This window comes from Mandrillus leucophaeus, unplaced genomic scaffold, assembly GCF_000951045.1.
Source record: "Mandrillus leucophaeus isolate KB7577 unplaced genomic scaffold, Mleu.le_1.0 Scaffold267, whole genome shotgun sequence".
Taxonomy (NCBI): Eukaryota; Metazoa; Chordata; class Mammalia; order Primates; family Cercopithecidae; genus Mandrillus; species Mandrillus leucophaeus.
The window spans coordinates 667,877-687,318 of NW_012102776.1; the positions used below are offsets into that span (position 1 = coordinate 667,877).

The window sequence follows — 19,442 nt, forward strand, 5'->3', positions numbered from 1 at the left end:
AATGTTTTTAGAAAATTTACAGATTTGTGTTGAGCTGCGTTCAAAACCATCCTGGGCCTCATGTTCAACCCACATGTCCCTGGGGTGTGGGTTGGACAAGCTTGAGCTAGAGCTTGTTGTATTGCAGGTAGATGGTATTATCTCATTTAATCTTTACAATTGCTCAGGTTGAATTGTGTGTCTAAAATCATGCAGCTAGTAAGCACCAAAATCAAGCTTTAACCCTAAATCTTCTTGGCCCCAAGCCTTTTGCTTTTGGGATAATGCCACTTTATCTCTCTTATTTGCAGAGTGCTTTTCTACTTTGATTTTTGAAACAACTGAGGGGGCAAGCAGAGCAAATACTGTTACCATTTTGCACATGAAAAAACTAAGGTTCTTACACAGCTTCAATGACAGACTTTTCTCTTAAACCCAGAGCTGCAGATTTAAAGTTAATTGTCTCCTCTTCCTGAAACCAGTGTGTTGTAGGATGAAAAGATTTCTTTGGAAAGATCCAGAGAAATATATGTGATTCTGGATGTCAGTCAATAAGGCCATATTTAGGGGGTGTCTGCATGGAGAACAGCTTAATACTAGGTATGTGTAAGGTACCTGCTTGGGCTTCTTTCTGTAAATCATGCCAAAAGTGAGTATCAGTGCAGTTTAGTAACTGCTAAACAGGCTACAATTCGCTAAAATGCAGGTCCAAAAAGATTCCAGAAAAGCAAATTAATAAAGCAAATTGTGTCTTACTTGAGAATGTCTAGCTGAAAATGGCTCAAACTACTTATAAACAGACATCTAGGCAGATAGTATACAGAGTGTTACAAGGAAATGGCTTTGCCCATTTTATAAAATAGTCTGTTAGGGCCCTGGGGACAAACTCTTAGACACGGAGGTACATATTTGTCCGTGTCCACTATACTATAGTAGTTACGACTTGGTAGCTTAGAGCTGGATACATGTAATCAAATCCCAACTCTTTTACTTATGAGCTATGTAACCTTTAATAAGTCAGAAGCAGTCTATCAGGTAGGGGTTCTTATTACTCTCATTTTACAGATAAGAACAGTGAGGTTTAGTGAGATTAAATAAGTATTAAAGAGATTATGCATGCCAAGGACTTAGCATGGTTGTGAGCATTTAGCAAGCATTCGATAAAGGGTAACTACTTTATTTTACATCATCAAAGAGAAGATCTGAAAACAGGCCATCACTTGACATTCAAAACATACCATGGAGCTAAGACAAAATTTAATGCACCTGGCTTCTCTGGAATGTAGAGTTCAAGTATAGTGAATTCTTAGTCCTTTTAAAAGCAACAAAGTAATTGTCAAAATCAGTGCTCTCTAGAATTCTAAGAAAGCTCAGATATATTTAGATATTGGAAAAGAACGTATGATCTTACAAATGTAGGTAACACTTTTTTAAAGCAGAAACCACATGGACTGAAAAAGTCAAGTGCAAGAGTTTTGTGGTATTTAATACCTTAATCTATAAATTTTTGTCCAATTCATCACTAATTCCTAAGACATTTTCTTAAGCAAAAATACCTATTGAAAAAGGAGAGGGAGAAAGAAAGAATAAGACTATGATTTCAGAAATATGCACTTTTTCTACTTGGGAAATCATTTACAAATATTTTCATATTTTAAGTTATTGACATTACTATTAATTCATATTTTCAGTAACTGACATGTAAGCTCACTCAAATACAACGTTGGTGGTAGTTCATTAGCTAGAATGCAGCACTATGATGTTGGTTCCGTGAGAGGAAAAGTGAAGTTGGTGGGTTAACTTAATTCTGGGTCATGTCTTTGGATCACACACCTACACCGTACATTCATTAATCAAGATATGGGTGCTTGCCTATTAACCTTTGAAAAGTTGAAAAGAGATAACTCATAGTGGGCTAATGAAACACAGTTTAGAAACTACAAAAAAATGCCCCTGTTAAAATGATCCTTTCGAAAGTTCCTCTTAGCTGGATTTTAAATAATAGATGTTATGATTTGTGATTTTAATCTCTGGCTCTTCTTTCTATATGAAGAATGAAGTTTACTTCATAGAAATTAACAGGGTAGAGAAAAATGTGTGCCTTAATTCTCAGTAATCTACTATGTGGGCTTTGGAGATGGCAGACCTGGATTTGAAACTTACTAGCTATGTGACTTTAGATAAATGATTTAATCTCTTAAAGCTTCTAACCCTCATGTTTAAAAAGGGAATAATATTAGTACCCATGAATTAGGGTTGCTGTGAAGATTTTACAAGACAATGAATGCCAACATCCTGGCACAGGGTAGTACAGATCAATGGTAATTATAATTATTACTGTCTTGATTATTTCACAAACAGTATCTAGCTCTTTGCAGTCCCCATCACAAAGCTATGCTATCAAATATCAAGTCACGTTGGAATTCCTGGATATCATCTGCAAACGTTGGAAATAAAACAATTATTCATGTATTTTCACAACAAATAGTTTATGCACAGCACTGTGATAGATACCACTCTCTTACTAAGATGGGAGTTTGTAAAATGAGATTATATATGTGAAGAGTAAGCATATTAGTCCCTTCCTCTTTCTCAGTCAGCAACAGAGGCACTGACACTCAAGAACTACCTGAGACTGGGTGATTTATAAAAAAGAGAGGTCTAATTGGCTTATGGTTCTATGGGCTATACAGGCTTCTGCTTCTGGAAAGGCCTCAGGAAACTTACAATCATGGCAGAAAGCAAAGGCGAAGCAAGCACCTTCTCCACGTGGCAGCAGGAGAGAGACAGAGTGAAGGGGGAAGTGCCACACACTTCACACACATCAAATTTCATGAGAACTCACTAGCATGAGAATAGCATGAGGAAAATCCATCCCCATGACGCAGTCATCTCCCACCAGGCCCTTCCTCCAGTTAGACATGAGATTTGGGCAGGGACACAAATCCAAACCATATCAGTAAGATGAGTGTATAATACTATGATATATACAGTGTTGCATTGGCCAGCCATGCTTCTTGGGACCAAGTGTAACTCTGGGGCTCTCTTGCTCCTCAGGATAAATGTCACCAGATGGCACATTGATCATGGAGCTCTGTGGTGATGATTAACAAGCATCTATAAAGCATCTACTATGTGGGATTCTGAGGATATAAAAGTTAATCAGGCACTATTCTATAGAAAAGGTAAAAAGAAATGGAATACAATTTCAAAACAAGAATTGGAGGAAAATATTTTCCTAGATATGTCAGGTTTTTTCTATTGATTGTTGCCATCAGCAGTGGCTGCTTAGTTAACTTAATATAGTGTTTGGTTATATACACTTAGTATAATGTCTGATTAGCTTTCACTCTTCCCTTTGCATAAGAATTTTCAGGTCCCATTGAAGCTACAAAGCTTGGAGAGCAGTGATGAAGGTAAACAGTTTCAGGGGCTGGGGTTGCTCATCAAGCAAACTGTTGCACTTAACTCCCTCCCTAACTGTTGGCTTGTCACAGACCTACAGTCCTATGAGAATGAGATTTTCTCTGCCCATCTGTTTCAAACTACAATAGGACATTCAAAGACAATAACACACATACACACACACCCCCATATCACTTTATTGCTTTATTTGTTTATGTTTCTGCCTCTCTTGAATAGACTCAATATCCTTCAAGACAAGGATTATATCTTACTCACCTTTGAATCCTCCCAACCTAGCATGGTGTGAAGTACATAGTAGGTAATCAACACATTTTGCTAACTGATGTAACGAAAGGAACATAGCTGAGTAGAAAGCATACCTGCATTTGAATTTCTGCCCTGCCACTTAAATAACTATATGACCCAGAAAAGGTTATTTCATTTGCTGGCCTTCTCCTAATTTCACGTCATTATGCACAACTTAAATTTTGCTACAGCATAGAGTGTAAATAACAGAATAATTCATAAAGCTCAGCTAAGGTACACTTTCTTCTTCCTCTTTGGTCAGGATCCAGGCCCTGTTTTTCTGGAGCTGTGATTCTGCCTTGCAGACTATTTTGCATGTGACAACCATTGTCACCCTGTTAAGGCCTGATAACAGTCACATCACCTTTGTCCCAACAAAAAGTATTTTTGAAAGCAGCCATTTTCTTGGAGGATAGTTATCTTTGAAACAATGCCAGGCATTTTTTGAATATTATACACATAGCAACGGTTTAAAAACAGATACGGCGGGAGTTTCTCTACCCTTCCTCTTTCTCAGAGTCAGCAGCAGAGGCATCTGGAGGGCCATGTGCACATCCGTGCGCAGACCTCTAGGAAGATGTAAAGGAGCTGGAAGACCTCCAGAAAAGCTCTCTATCCAGAATGACAGAGAAGAGGACGATTCCTGCTGTATAAAAGAGGGGATTTTTTTCCCCTTTTTAATTTTTATTTAACTTTAAGTTCTAGGATACATGTGCAGAACTTACAGGTTTGTTACATAGGTATATAGGTGTCATGGTGGTTTACTGCACCTATCCACCTGTCATCTAGGTTTTAAGCCCCGCATGCATTAGGTATTTGTCCTAATGCTCTCCCTCCCATTGTCCCCCACCCTCTGACAAGCCCCAAAAGAGAGGATTTTTAAGGGGAACAAAAGGAAACCTTGTGTGTCACTACAAAGACACAAACCTAAAAGGTAAATAGGTTCAAAAAAAGAGGGAATTAGAGACGTAAGTCATAGACACATACTGAGAACTAAAAAGAAATTAAGATTGCTGGGGAATGTATTTGTGGACAAGACCATCGCTGGTATTGATCTCCTTGTCTTTAAGTCTGTTATCCCTTATTTGAATGAAAACTCAAGTCAAGGAGAGAAACCAAGAGCTTTTGCTGTCCTTCTTTGGTATCAAAACCAGTCAAAGTTTTGGGTTTTCTGTTTTTTACTGACTTTGTGTGTGTTGCCAAAATTGTCTTAACCCAATTTTAAGCTTAAGATGGCTGAGGTCTCATGCTACCAAAACCTAAAACTATTTATAAAGATTCAGTATAAAAATTGAATTTGAATGGGTAAAAATATTTATTATATTTCCCCAGTTTCTTTTAAAACCTGCAACTCCCCAACATCTCTTGGTTTTCTTCTTGTTCCTGTGGCTCCACCTAATTGTTAGATTTCTCTGCTGAGGTCTGGTGTCACCTCTGCTTGGAACCAGCTATACATGTGGTGATATGAGTAACAAAAAATTTAGGCTTAGAAGGTTCAAGGCACAGGATAAAACTGCCTCGGAAACCCAGTAACATCTCCCATGGTCTCTTTTGTTAATGGACTATGGGTTATTGTAGTAGGAGACAGTTTGGAAGGTGCTTAGAAAAGCAAGCTATATATTGGAGCTTATAAAATCTTTAAGAAAAGTCTCATTCTCTGACTGTCATAAAATAGATGAATCGTCTTCACACAGAGGTACATGAATACTTTCCAAGGAGCTGTAGAATATGGACAAATTTTAGGGAATCAATTTGCAGATCTTCTGCTTTCCTAAAATGGATTTCCTTGAAAATGCATCTTTGGCTCACCCACCTACCCATGTAGCAAACAAAAGAGAGTCCCCCTTTAAACAACAGACAGTCCCCCTTGTATAGTATCCAGGTACTACAAACCCTGAAGGGCTTCCTGTATTTCCGTGAATAAATACACACTTCTGCTGAAGATGAAGCTTAGTGATAGAAATGCAGCACCTTGGCTCATGTTGGGATGTTCTGATTTCAGATGGCGAGTGCAGGGTGGAGACAGAAACAAAGGCCATTTTTAATGACTTTTCCCCTTCATTTGCCAACAATTGTCAAAGAATGAACACTTCTTGAGTGAGAGTCCAGAAAGAGATAGGCAAAGACAGCATCAGTAGGGAATACCGAATACCAAACAATGCTTTGTCAAGTATTGAAATGTAAATGATTCCTTGTATTATTCTTAATATCTTTCAGATGTATCATTGGCTAGAAAAGAAAAGTATCTCAAACAGGTAAGGCAGAAAAGCTTAGTGAGAGTGATTCTTTTAAATGTGACTTGGAATGGTTTACAGAACTCAAAATTTTTACAGGAAAATGGTCAAAATCCATGGATGAAATTTTATGTGATTTCTTTCTGATTTAGAATTTTAATCCAGTAAAATTGTTATCCAATCATATCTAGAAATATTTATTCCTACTATTTATCCTCTTTTAATTTTATTCCATAAAATCTTTAATAGTTTATATATCCTATTAACAAAGACTAAAATAACATACCGGCTGCCATACCAACTAATTTTTAGCTACATATACATAAATATATATAAATTGTGTATATATACATATTTTATATTGTGTATATATATACACACACATTTTTCTTTCCTTAAATATATAGCAAAAGCGTGAACATGATTAATATCACTAAAAAATACATCCAATAAGAATTGTGTCACATAGTTAAAATTTATCTTTCAAAAAAAATTTTTTTTTTTTTGAGACAGAGTCTCATTCTGTTACCCAGACTGGAGTGTGGTGGCATGATATCAGTTCACTGCAACCTCTGCCTCCCAGGTTCAAGCGATTATCCTGCCTCAGCCTCCTGCGTAGCTGGGATTACAGGTGTGCGCCACCATGCCCAGCTAATTTTTTTGTATTTTTAGTAGAGACGGGTTTCACCATGTTGGTCAGGCTGGTCTCAAACTCCTGACCTCGTGATCCACCCGCCTCAGCCTCCCAAAGTGCAGGGATTACAGGCATGAGCCACCGCACTTGGCCCATATTAATTAATTTTAACAACTGGGTTTATTTTTGTAGTTTTTGATCTAATATGCTAATAATAGATATAATGACAACTCTTTCCAGAGTATTTTCAATATCCAGAGCCTTTTAGCAAGAGGAAATGAAACAAATTCTAAAATTTCATATATATGTGTGTTATATGTATTTTATTAATATATGATATATATGTTGATATCTATATAAAGCGATTTTAAGAGACTTTACAATAATAAAAAGCTATAATATGAGGAATCACATTTGTGAAGGAAATTGGACTGAAAATATAACCTCAGGAGTAAAAGGAAAGATGCAGCTATTCTGAACATTAAAGATGTTGTTCGCTTAGTTGATGGTGGGCATGAAATCATTATAACATTTAGATTCCTTTGCATGTATCTGAAGGAGAACTGAAGAGTTCTATTCTTAAATGGCAATATGTATGCCATGCAGAAATCATATCCCTTAAAAACATTTATGCTTACAGAAGACAAAAAAATAGATATTAATTTTAAACTGTGCAAATGAACACATGAACACAGAGTTTTTCAAACATCTTTCAGATGGAAAGGGAGCAAAATACATACATACATACCTACATACATACATACATACATACCTACCTACCATGAACAGGGAGGATCTCCTGTGGCCAATGCAATCTCTCAGGTCCCTGTGAGGCTGACCAGGCCTAAGCTATCCAGCCTCAGTGACATTTATTTCCTGAGACTCTAAGGGAGTTGACTATTTAAAATGATTAAAAAGAAAAAAAAAAAAAAAAAAAAGACCGAAAGGGTATGTGCTGGCATGTTTGTGGTGTATCAGTGTTTATTTCTTGACGGCCAAAATTAGGAATGATTTTTAAAGCTTCCTTCATTTTTATATTATTATTTTCTAACATGGTGATATATTATTTAAAGTAAGAAAAAAGAAGTTATTTTTAAGGGCAGAAGCAGCAGACTCAGCAACAAACCTCACCTCAGAGACATCAACTTCTCTATTCCTGTAAGGTCCCATCCTGCTGTAAACTGAGGCTGGGATGCTGGGACAAGAGTGAGTGTCGCAGTAGCCATGGGTGGTGGGGGAATGCGATTTATCTGTGAGTTTACACGTGAAGGCAAGGGAGGCTCAGTCCTGTATGCAGCAAGGCTGTCCAAACTAATCTCAGAGAAAAAGAATATTTGTTTTAATGCGTGATACCTGGCAGGGAAGAAATCTTTTGTTTGTTTTTGTAAAAAGGCCTTAAAAATCAAGCCAACAACTGCCCTTTCTCCTTGTGCAATAATTTTGAGTCAGGTTTCTAATTATAAAAATTGTCAAGTTCTAGGATATACTTTTTAAACTGCTACTCTTGTTTAACAGTAATCAAATTTTTGAAAGTGATTTTTAAAAGACATTAATAACATACTCCTAAATACATTCATGTTTTCGGTTAGATTTATCTTTTCTTTGCCTTGAAACCTTCACAGAGGCAGGGCATTAGAGAAAGGTATGCATGTTCAGAGGTTCTGGGTAACTGCTCAAGACAATGGAGCAAATAGAGAAGCATAAATGGGAAGAAAGTGGCTAATCCATACACTTCACACTGATGAGAGCAGAAAGAAGGATGTGATGAACAAACAGAAGAATGTCCAGATCGTTACGTCTTCATCATCATGTGGAGGCCTCAACATTTTGCAATGCATTTAGGGACCATGAAGGGTTTACATCCTGGTTAAATGTGATTCTTCCTACCTTTAAGCCACTAGCCCCCTCCTCACTTCATAAGGTCATGCCTAATATGATAGTTACTACACACAGATCTTTTCTATCACATTGGATTATAAACTAATTGAGGACAGGATTGCTGACTGAATTATCTTTGTATTTTGTACTGCCTCGCCATCCTCATCCTCAACTATCCCCAGTAAAAAAGAGCAGGGACTCAAAAGATGTAGGCAAGTGAATTAATGAACAAATAGAGAATATAATAGCCTTCGGTGGTTTAGAGAAAGCATGTAAACAGGGATACAGTAAAGCAAACAGAAATGTTGAAATTAGGCAAATTTAGTAATATAGATTTTGAAAATAATTAATATTCGTCAGAGTTCAAAATGCTTTAATTTGAATCAGGTGAATTTCTCTGTGTCCTAGGAGGCAAGCAAAAAGTAGGTAAGAATCTGAGACAGGGTTGAAAAGGACCATTTGCTTGTCTTGCCCTGTTAGCTGCCAGGTAGCTGCAGGAAAACACCTTCCTCTACCTTGAGAGCCAAGCACATACTGAGTGTTTCCGTAGCCATTTCCTCCTTCTATCCTTTCTGGATAGACTGGACCTGAGGATAGATGGACACATGACATCCGATACTGGGATGAAACATCAGTGACAGTGGCACCAAGAAGCTGCCCAGGAAAGCCTGGGCTGCAATACCTCAAGAACAGAGTATAGAAAAACAAGCCTTCTCACAGCATATAGAATAGAAAAAAATGAAACCAATATTCACTTTTATAAAACATTGTACTTGATGAATCAAACCTGTTTCCAACCTGCATTATTTAGTAAAGGAGATAAGCACATCATAAATAACAATAATCCATGGTAAAAGGTGATGGGCACTAGAAGACAGATCAGAACTACCTCAAACAGGTAAAGGGAATTTAGAGATACCCGCGGGGAAGATCTTGGCTAGGGATGCAAGCTTTCATCCTCTCCACATGTAGTACAGCCCATGTGGACAACGGCAGCGTCTGACACCATTTATCTCTCCATATACTTCTTATTAAGAGATTGACTGGTCAAAGTTCTAATTTCCTACTATTTTATATCTACAATCTTTTGCTTTTGCTGGTACCTTGGCCTAAAATATCTTTTCCCTCATTCTCTGCCTTCCAAAATCCTACTTGTTCCACCACATACAGCTGAAATGCCATCTTCCACATAACTTCCCTGCACCCTAATAGGAATTAAATATTGTTTTCTCTCAATTTCTACAGTATGTTGCTTTTACCTGTACCTGGTAGTTTTATTTTTTATCATGTATGCATTTGTCTCTCAAGTCAACTGTGACTTCCTTAAGCTTATTCTTCTTTCTGACCTCAATATCATCTATCACTGTGCTCTGATCATAGAAATAGTGTTTTCTGGGAGGAAAATGCCTGGACTTTTCAGAGAGCACTATACCTGGACTCTGAACCCAGCTGTGTCATTTCCCATTTGTTGATCTTGGGCATTACCAAAACTTTCTATGCTTTCATTTACCCATCTAGACAGGAACTAATAATGTCTCCTCAAGGGGGAGGGATAAAGATTAGACATAATAAATGTAAAATGTCTGGCAGACAGTAGAGCATCACTAAATGGTAGCGATCACAACTTTTGCTACAATGATTATAATAAAAAGCTTGTTGAATAAACTTATAAAATTACCTAGTGTCCACAGTAACTAGCACAGTGCTGAGCACATGGTGGAAGCTGATAAATACACCTTGACTGTGGCTTGTGGAGGGTGAAGTCTCTGTTGTTAATGACCTACCTTGAACTCTTTCTCGATATTGGCCAGCACTGCCAGTTCATTGCTGAGTTCTAAAGCCGTCATGACTGGATCTTCACTAGACAATGACAGGTAAGCCGGACTTGCCAGGCCTTTATAGGCATTAATCCTAGATCTGGAGTGGCTAAACGAGTCATGCTTCTGTTTCTGGTTGCAGTCATTGCACTTGCAGAAATAATCATGAGGCCGTTCAATCCTAGCACCCTTCCGCAGGAGGGTGTGCACAATTTCATATTCCTGGCAGTGGGCAGCCAGAATGATTGGAGTCACATCATGGGAGAACCGTGTCCCATCTTCATCATAGGCATAAAAATCATCTTGCTGGAGTTCAGACTGGCTAGGGCTGGTTGCTAACCTCTTGCCTTCAGCAAAAGCTGGATGACTGAGAATTGCTTCCACAATCCGAACATAACCTTTACTAATAGCTAGAAGCAAAGCATCCCCAACTCGAGAGAGGTTTTCTTTCTTGAGAAGAAGTTCTGTAATTTCCAGATGCTCATTGGCCACTGCCAACTGTAGGGCATTCTGACCCATGTAATCCACACAGTTAACGTTGAGTGAGTGGCATTCTTCTAACATCTTCCGCACCACTGGGACGTTACCATATTCAGCTGCATCCAAAAAGCGTTCCTCCTCTATAGATAGGCTTGTTGAGCGATCACTAAACATGTATGCTGGTCCTCGATTAGCTAACCTTCTCCCCTTCTCACGGAGAACTGTCTGCCGCCGGTGAGCCAGTCTGTTGTCAGATCCCCGGCTGCAATAAAACAGAAAGATTGTAAACAAATCATATTAAGAGCATTTTAGTGTGCCAAATGACTTGCCATTCATCTAATACAATCCTCAAGTATATTAGATGTTGTCTCATCATCTCTAGACCTACTATATTATAAAATGAAGATGCATTTATTTGTTAATGGATTCCAAGAACTTCACATCTAAGAAAGCCAAGCACTTTACAGATTTTAACATTCCAATTTGGGGTGGAGACTAGCAATTGCCATAATTACTCTGTGCCATTCAAATAGAAACTAATGTACTATAGATGGTATAGACTTAGGAAAGATGGACTCTTTTATTCATAATCAGTCACAATATGATAGAGAATATAAGACTACATTTTAAGAAGTAGAGACAATAGCAAATCCAGCCAAGCTAACAATTATTTATTGAGTCCCTCTGATGCCAGGTCCAGGAACTATATTAGGTCCAAGAAAGCCAATAGTTTAAAAAAAAAAAAAAAAAAAAAAACCAGATGGGTTTCCTGCCTCTACAAGTCTTATAGACTAAAGGGAGAGACGGGCAATCAGCATATTGATTTGTTATCAGCTGCTTAATTATAACGATAAGCCTATAGCAGGGCATCTATCCCAGATTCTGAGGGAAGATGACAAGCTGAAAATGGAAGTATGAGTAGAATTCAGGTGAGAGTGTTTTTCGGGAGGGTGAGAAAGGGGTTGGGTATAGGTAGAAAGTTTTCTCTAGCAGAGGTATCAGCTAGATGTTAGAGTATAGGTTTCATTAATATGGGCAATAAATGCTTGAACTCTGTTGTCCTAAAAATCACTGCAAACTGGAGAAAATTGCGATCAAGGTGTCAGGTAGGAAGAAACACTTTTGTGGTGCAGGCAGTGTTCAGAGCAGTGGCCAGCCTTCAGTGTAGTCCTTCAATCTGTTATAAGAACGGAAAGTGAGCCGGGTGCTATGGCTCATGCCTATAATCCCAGGACTTTGCAGGGCCAAGGTGGGCAAATCATTTGAGCCCAGGAGGTCAAGACCAGCTTGGACAACATGGCAAAACCCCATCTCTGCAAATAATAGAAAAATTAGTGGTACATGGCGGCACATGCCTGTAGTCCCAGCTACTCAGGAGGCTGAGGCAGAGTATCAGTTGAACCCAGGAGGTCAAGGCTGCAGAGAGCCATGATTATGTCTCTGCACTCCAGCCTGGGTTATAGAACAAGATCCTGTATCAAGAAATAAAGGCGGGGGGAGGGGGGGAGGGGATGTGATTCTTCCTCTGATCAAAATGCTATAATGAAGATTTTTTTTGTTATTAATTCATAACTTTGTTTCTTAAGGTCTTCTGAGCTTGAAGGGATCTCATTACAATTAGAGGTTCAACTCTTACCAGTATCACTAACTGAACCCAAAGAAGGCATGTTTTTGCAGAACTGGGACAGGACAAGGTTATAGGGGAGGCTAAAGAGAAAGAAAAAGGTGTGATAAATGAGTATTGTTTCTTCTCTTTATGAATGTTCAAAGATTCATCCCTCTTTAAAAACTGTCACAAACTTCCCAGTATAAAGAGGACAATAAAAAGATCCAAGGACCTCATAAGCCATCTTTCCCTCCAATATGTTCAGGTCTGGAGAATCTTAGTTGCTTTCCCTACTGGCCTTTATCAATCTTGATTCCACGTCTCCAGACAATGCTGTCTGTGGCAGTGTGATGGCCAGGAATAGAAAGGAAGATAGTAAAGTTTCAGCAACTCACAAACAGATTTTGCTTCTTGGAGGAGCTTGAAGAGTATGCTGCCATATTCACAAATATTTTTCATAGATTTTCATTCAACAGTGATTCCTTTAGCTACCCAAGGCCTATTTAAAATCAACCAAACTGATGTTTTTTTAAAGAGACAACTTTGTAAGTTTCACAAAAATGACATGAAGGACCAATATCAAATTATACAATATAATAATAATTTCTAAAATGGGTCAGTAGATAATACATATGCCACTTTTATTATAAAGGAATAGCATCTGTGACTATTTTGTCCTGTAGCTATTACTTTATTTTTAATTCCATTTTTAATTTTAGTAAAGTTATACATGTGTATATTTTAGTTTATTTTCTCCATGTCTTGATCTCCAGAGGTGGTAATACATTTCAATTTAACTATTTTCGCTGGCTATTTTATAATTTTAAATGTTATAACCACATAGCTTTCATTATATTGTTACTTCTTGATTTTTCAGGTTTGGCATTACCTATGGACTTCCCATTACACCATACCTTCACACTTCTCTCTCTTACACACACACACACACACACACACAGACCCCCTTCATAATGCCGTATCATTCCAGAATTGTTTTATCATGACTTATTTTAGATAACTATTTACTGTTTAAAATATGACAATGCAAGTGCTAATCACAGCTAAGTGGTATACTATAGTGTCTTTTCAGGTACAGCTTCCTTATAACCTCAAACCTAGTAGATAAAAATTATCTTCATTTTCTCAGTGCTCTATATACATATGACTAATTCAATCAAACTCTCTTCTCCATCAGTGTAAGTCTTATTTTAATACATTCGACATATTATGTGGATATTTTTTTTCAATTTTGGAAAATCTGGACCAGTTGCTGTTTAGACTTGATGCATGTATGTTGTCTTTGAATCTTCCTACAGTATCACTCCAAGAATTCTCTTTACTTTGCTTCTGTGTATTGTAGTCCTTGTTTTCTGTATCCCAGATCTTCTTTTCTATGAGTTGACTTCTTTGTTCTAGTACAGAGAATCTTCTGACAGCTGCCTAATAAAGCATGCATAGGTGAATTTTTAAAGAAGGTGTACATCTAAAACTGACTTTGTCCTACCTCTAAACTTAACTGATAGTTTGGCTGGGTAGAGAATTCAAGTTGAGGATAATTTTGGAGGCCTTGCTCTAATAAATTACAGTTTTGTGACTACTATTGAGAAGCATGATGCAATTTTGATTGTGGAAATTTTCTTTGTCTCTGGTGTTCTAAAATTACGTGGTTGTTTATTAAAGGGAGTCTCTTCTCCACAGTGCTGACCATTTAATCTGGAAAAAAAATGTGTCCTTTTCTGAGAAATATTCTTGCCATATTTATCTGATCATTTTGTTTCCTGCTTTCAATGTACCATTTCTGGAACTCCTTCTTTTTGGATGTTGGACATCTTGGAATTGTCCTTTAATTTTCTTATCTTTTCTATTTCCAATTATTTATGTTCAATATTATTTATTATATTCTGGGAAATTTCTTCAACTTGATTATATCTATGAAAATTGTTATTATATTTTTGATTTTCAAAAACACCTTGTTTATTTTCAAATGTTACTTTTTATAAGACTTTTCTGCTTTTAAAGGCACAAAAATTTTCTCTTCTCTCTCTGGGGATGTTAATGATAAAGACTGCACAGATCACAATTCAGAGAACTTACTCCTGAGTTGCTTTTTTGTGTTTGTTTGGTTTGGTCTCTGTATTTCATAGAATTTTTCCTCATATAGCTAGTGATTCTTAGTAGATATTCTTTGCTTCTTTTTAAAGAAATATTCCTTATAATGTCTTTTCTAAGAGAGTATAATTTCCCCTTATAAAAACTAGACTGAGCCTAATGTTGGTTTTGGCAAAAGGTGATACCTGAGTAAGGGGTGAGTTTCTAGAATAATCACATTATTTCTGAGTTAACAAGATGGATGAGGTAGAAGAGACAGGAGATCATCAAGGTTTGTTACATGAGGAACCATCCATCATCTTCCTGCTGAAATTCTTAACCCTCTTCCCTTCTCTCTGTCACTTTTCTGGCTTCGACTAACCTCTTTAGGTTTTCACTTCCTCTCTCTTATCTTCTGTATTTATTGCTTTGCATAGTTTCTATTGTAGACAAGAGGAAGTTCAAAAATTAGGGGGAGAGACAATATCTTCCAAACATGGAGAATGCTTTGAAAAAGAAAAACTGTAAAATTAAGGGAGAAACAAAATAGGATCAGGGATCTATAAAAGTAAGATGAAAGAACTGGGAGTGAGAACTTGCAAGATAAGTTCTCATGTAGCTAAAAAAATGACACAAAACTGACACAAAATAGTAACATACTAAAACATCAAGAACAAGCCTCCATTTTGTTCATCCATTAAAATGGGAGAAACAATTATTCTGACCTATCTCAACAGACTATGCCTCCTGTGTAGCTGGGCTAAAGGCACATGCTATCTCACCCAGCTAATTTTTGTATTTTTTTGTTGAGACGGGGTCTCACCATATTGCCCAGGCTAGTCTCAAACTCGTGGGCTCAAGTGATCCTCCCACCTCAGCCTCCCAACATACTGGGATTACAGGTGTGAGCCACCACATCTGCCCTTTGTTTGTCTTTTTAAAGAAAGAAAAATAATAATTAGCAACTTTACTTATATCTCAATTTTTAATCTGGTTTACAAAACTTTATTTTTTCATCCAATACTAAGTTTACATTGAGCTAAATAGAATGTCTGAGTTGTGACATCTTTCATTCTAAAATTTAAAAATAACAATCTATGATTTTCCTGCCCATTTATTTGAAAAATGACAAGTGCTATCTTGGCAAGCCACTAATCCTAATGATGTGTCCTATTTCCTTCTAAATTACTATCGCTTTTGTACTTATAACTTCTTGAAGGAACAGCAAAGATATTTCAGTAGAATTTTTTTTTCAGTTTTAAAGCATCTTCTGTCTTAGTTGTTGTGACCACACATATTAATCATATGCAATGATATAATTTTCAGATACATTTTTATAAAAAGTCCTGGATTATCATAATCTCTTTAGCACTGTCAACTATATATGAGTCTGTGACAGAATTACAACTCTGTCATTCTGTATCTGAAAAGCCAGAATGTATCTGATACATTTTTGTTTGTTTTTGCTGATTTTAGGAATATTACAACTGCAGACACAATGAATTTTTATTGTTTTAGGCATATTACAAATGCAGGCACAATGGATTCAGCACCCCGTGCATGAGCAGTGAACACAGTAAAAGCTGCTCGCATGTTGTTGACAGAACAAAACGCATGCCTTGCTGCTCTCCTTAGCTTTCTTAACTGCAGCCTGGAGAAGCAATACAAGATTCTATTTGTATTTTTATGTCACAAGTGGTGTCGCTTAATCCCTGCCTCTCCTACGCAAAAGCAAAATGTGTAAAACAACTTTTTAAGTAATAGGTATTTGAAAGCAATTCAAGAAAGATGAATTACTAGATGTTACTAGATTATATTACAAACCTCTCTGCAAATGGTTTTTATAAAACTATGTTGTAGAATTTTACATTAATAGCCAATGAAACCCAGCAAAATCATCTATTAAAAAGAGGAACAACTCATTCCATAGCTCCATAGCACTACTTCAACAAAAGACATGTTTCTTTCAGCTCAAGGGCGCACTTTTCAAATACAGCTCTTCTATTTATGAAAATATTTATTAAGAAATTTTCTTCACCCATTTAGCCACATTTAGCATGGTTAAAAGCTTAGTAACCTACATTTTCATGTCTGTACTTTTATAAGGTGTTTATCACAACATATAAATACTGGTTCTAAGAAAGAGTGTAATTAGCCACCACCCCTATGGCACTCAAATATAGATTAGGTCATGAAAACCATGTTTTTACATACCTCATTTTCCTGATCCCTTTAGTGCTTGTTGCCCCACATAGTGAGAGATGGAATAATCCATCTCTATTGAAAATGCCAGCAATGTAAATTAGCTTCTGAGTAGAATGGATTGCATGCTTGAGTCCAGAGCGCATGTAGTAATTTTCTCTTCCTGTTCCACTACGATACACTTTTATCACATGGAACTGCTTTTATACAAACTAAGCTCCATATTAAGTACTCAGCTTAACTTTGACTTTGTGCTTTAAAAATCCTTACAAATATTTTAAAGCACAATTCTATTACAGCAGAAGTTTTAAAATTGTAAATGGAATGTAACTATTTCAGGCAGTGTGGTCAGCCACAAGAGTAATATAGATTCATCCTAGGAAAGTAAAAATAAAAGAAATTCCAGAATTCGCATTTTATTACACGCGCAATTATCAATGGGAATAATTAGACTCAGATATTTAGAGATTAACATTATACACAACTAGCAAGTTTGCAAACCACTTTAGGGAGAGGAATGAAATAAGTCATTGGTTCTCATTTTACAACACTGACACTGTTTTTGCCCTGACGACTTAATCTCTGGGCGCATACCCTAGGCCCTTCCTCTGGGGTTGAGGAAGCAATAAACAATTAAAGTGGTTTTCCTTAGTCCTATGAGAGCAATGATGACTTTGCCTTATTCACACTGAATTCACCCCTCTTTGCAGAGGGACACACTGTAAACTCTCAGAACATAACTGCGGAATACATTAATCCCTCCTGTCAAAGGAGTAAAGTTTAAAGCCTGTTTGTTCCCTATTAACCTGACTGCAAATGACTACAATGTACAATCCTACACAGAAAAAAAGGAACAAAATACAAAGGTTGAGCCACAGTGTGTTCTAGTGTATATATAATATTTTATATTCATTTCAAATAAGTAGTGAGCTCAACAGGGGAAAAAGGAAGTTGAAAGCCATGTTTTTAATGGCATCCTTGTGACTTGTTCATGATCCAGAAGCAGAGATTTTCTTGACTTTAAAGGCAGAACTAGGGCCAGTCACGGTGGCTCACGCCTGTAATCCCAGCACTCTGGGAGGGCTAGGTGGGTGGATCACCTGAGGTCAGGAGTTTGAGATCGGCCTGGCCAACATGGTGAAACCCTGTCTCTACTAAAAAATACAAAAATTAGCCAGGCATGGTGGTGGGCGCCTGTAATCCCAGCTACTTGGGAGGCTGAGGTGTGAGAATCACTTGAATCCAGGAGGCAGAGGTTGCAGTGAGCCGAGATCACACCACTGCACTCCAGCCTGGGTGATAGAGCAAGACTCAGTCTCAAAGAACAAAACAAAACAAAAAAATAAAAATAAAGCCAGAACTAATATTTTCTTACCCTGTTCTCTCTCCCTCTTGTTTACACTGTACATAGAGTGTGAGCATCCATCTTCACAATGCACTACCAAATCCCTTGAACTTCCAAATAGTCTTCTAGATAGCAATTCTTCGTTTTGATTCAATTAGTTTCAATTTTCCCCATGAACTCTTCTCATTTCTTCAAATATGAACTTTCTGTTTGATCAGTCACACTACATCACACCCTGCCTTAGTATTCTATGAATGAAATGATAAGAGCCTGAGCTGCTTGTCACTTTCAGTCAGGAGCCAGCTAAAGTATGACTGAAAAATGTCAGGTGCATGTAACAAATTTTTGGTTTGTGTGTATCATCAATTGACATTTTTTTTTTTGTATAAATTAGAACTCAAACTGTGTGAGAGAATGAAATTGTGAGTAAATAATGGAAGTTACAGGAACTTGCCTTTTTATAAAACAACATCTGAAATGTCATTGTTCCCTTTTAGCTTCTCCTTGGTGGTTTAATTTATTTCATGTGTCATGTCTTCCTACTTTGAAATGCTCTTTGGAAGAGTTCTGGGGCCAGACATTTATGGTGAGAATAATTAAGGACAAGTTGAGGGAAACTGAGAACTGAGTCCTTGGGGATCTGAACTTGAGAAAACTTTGGGGAACCTTGCAAAACATTTGGAAGAACAAAGCTTTAAGAACAAAATAGAGTACTCTTGGGAATATTAAAAAGTTTCTGTGTAATACTAGCAAACTATATCCAAATTATCTCATCAAAGAAGAGGTTTAAATTCTTTGCTTCTATTATCAATGACTGCCATAATCATGTGTATTACACAAGCATTTTCCAATTCCACAAATATTCTGTGTATAAGATAGATTCCGGGGAGGAAAAAACATACTTCAATTAGAAGACAATCTAAAAAAGTTAATGAAGGAACTCTAGGAGTATGTGTTCCGAAGTTAGGGAAATCCAACATGGCACCATGCAGTACTCACATCTAGGACAATGTAGGCTTAAGTCTGAAGGGGCATAAGGAGGGAACAGTTACCAGAACAGGATAACTATAAGACAAGGGACACTTGACAGTGGCCCCGACCTTCTATAAAGGCTGACAGCCCACCATCAAGGAGAGAGCCAAGGGAACTGATACTCTGACCTCACTCTCCTGCCCTCTGATATCTCACAAGTGCCTCTGATGGGCTGAACTCAGCCCAGTGCTGGGGGACAAAGAAGCCCATTGATGCAGTCCACACAGGTCTGCTCTGGCGCTATTGCCACAGTCAGAGAACAGTATGCAAAGCATGAAGAGTAGGCCAAGAGGACCAAGTCAGCAACACCCAGCATGTGCTCTATATACGATAATTTGACTTTGCCATAATTAACTCCTTGCTCCGGTGATGACTGCACTAAAATCTCGGAAATCATCACTAAAGAACTTATCTATGTAAAACACAACCTGTTCCC

The 19,442-nt window shown here is 37.4% G+C and overlaps 1 protein-coding gene across 3 annotated transcripts in view; it reads right to left on the reverse strand.

Moving 5' to 3' along the window:
• TRPC6 (transient receptor potential cation channel, subfamily C, member 6) overlaps positions 1 to 19,442 on the reverse strand; it is a 130,686-nt gene that overhangs the window by 42,264 nt on the left and 68,980 nt on the right. For all 3 annotated transcript variants that reach the window (XM_011984379.1, XM_011984381.1, XM_011984380.1), the window contains exon 2: positions 10,221 to 10,995. In XM_011984379.1, the coding sequence (XP_011839769.1) occupies positions 10,221 to 10,995 (775 nt within the window). The remainder of the gene's footprint in view (positions 1 to 10,220; positions 10,996 to 19,442) is intronic.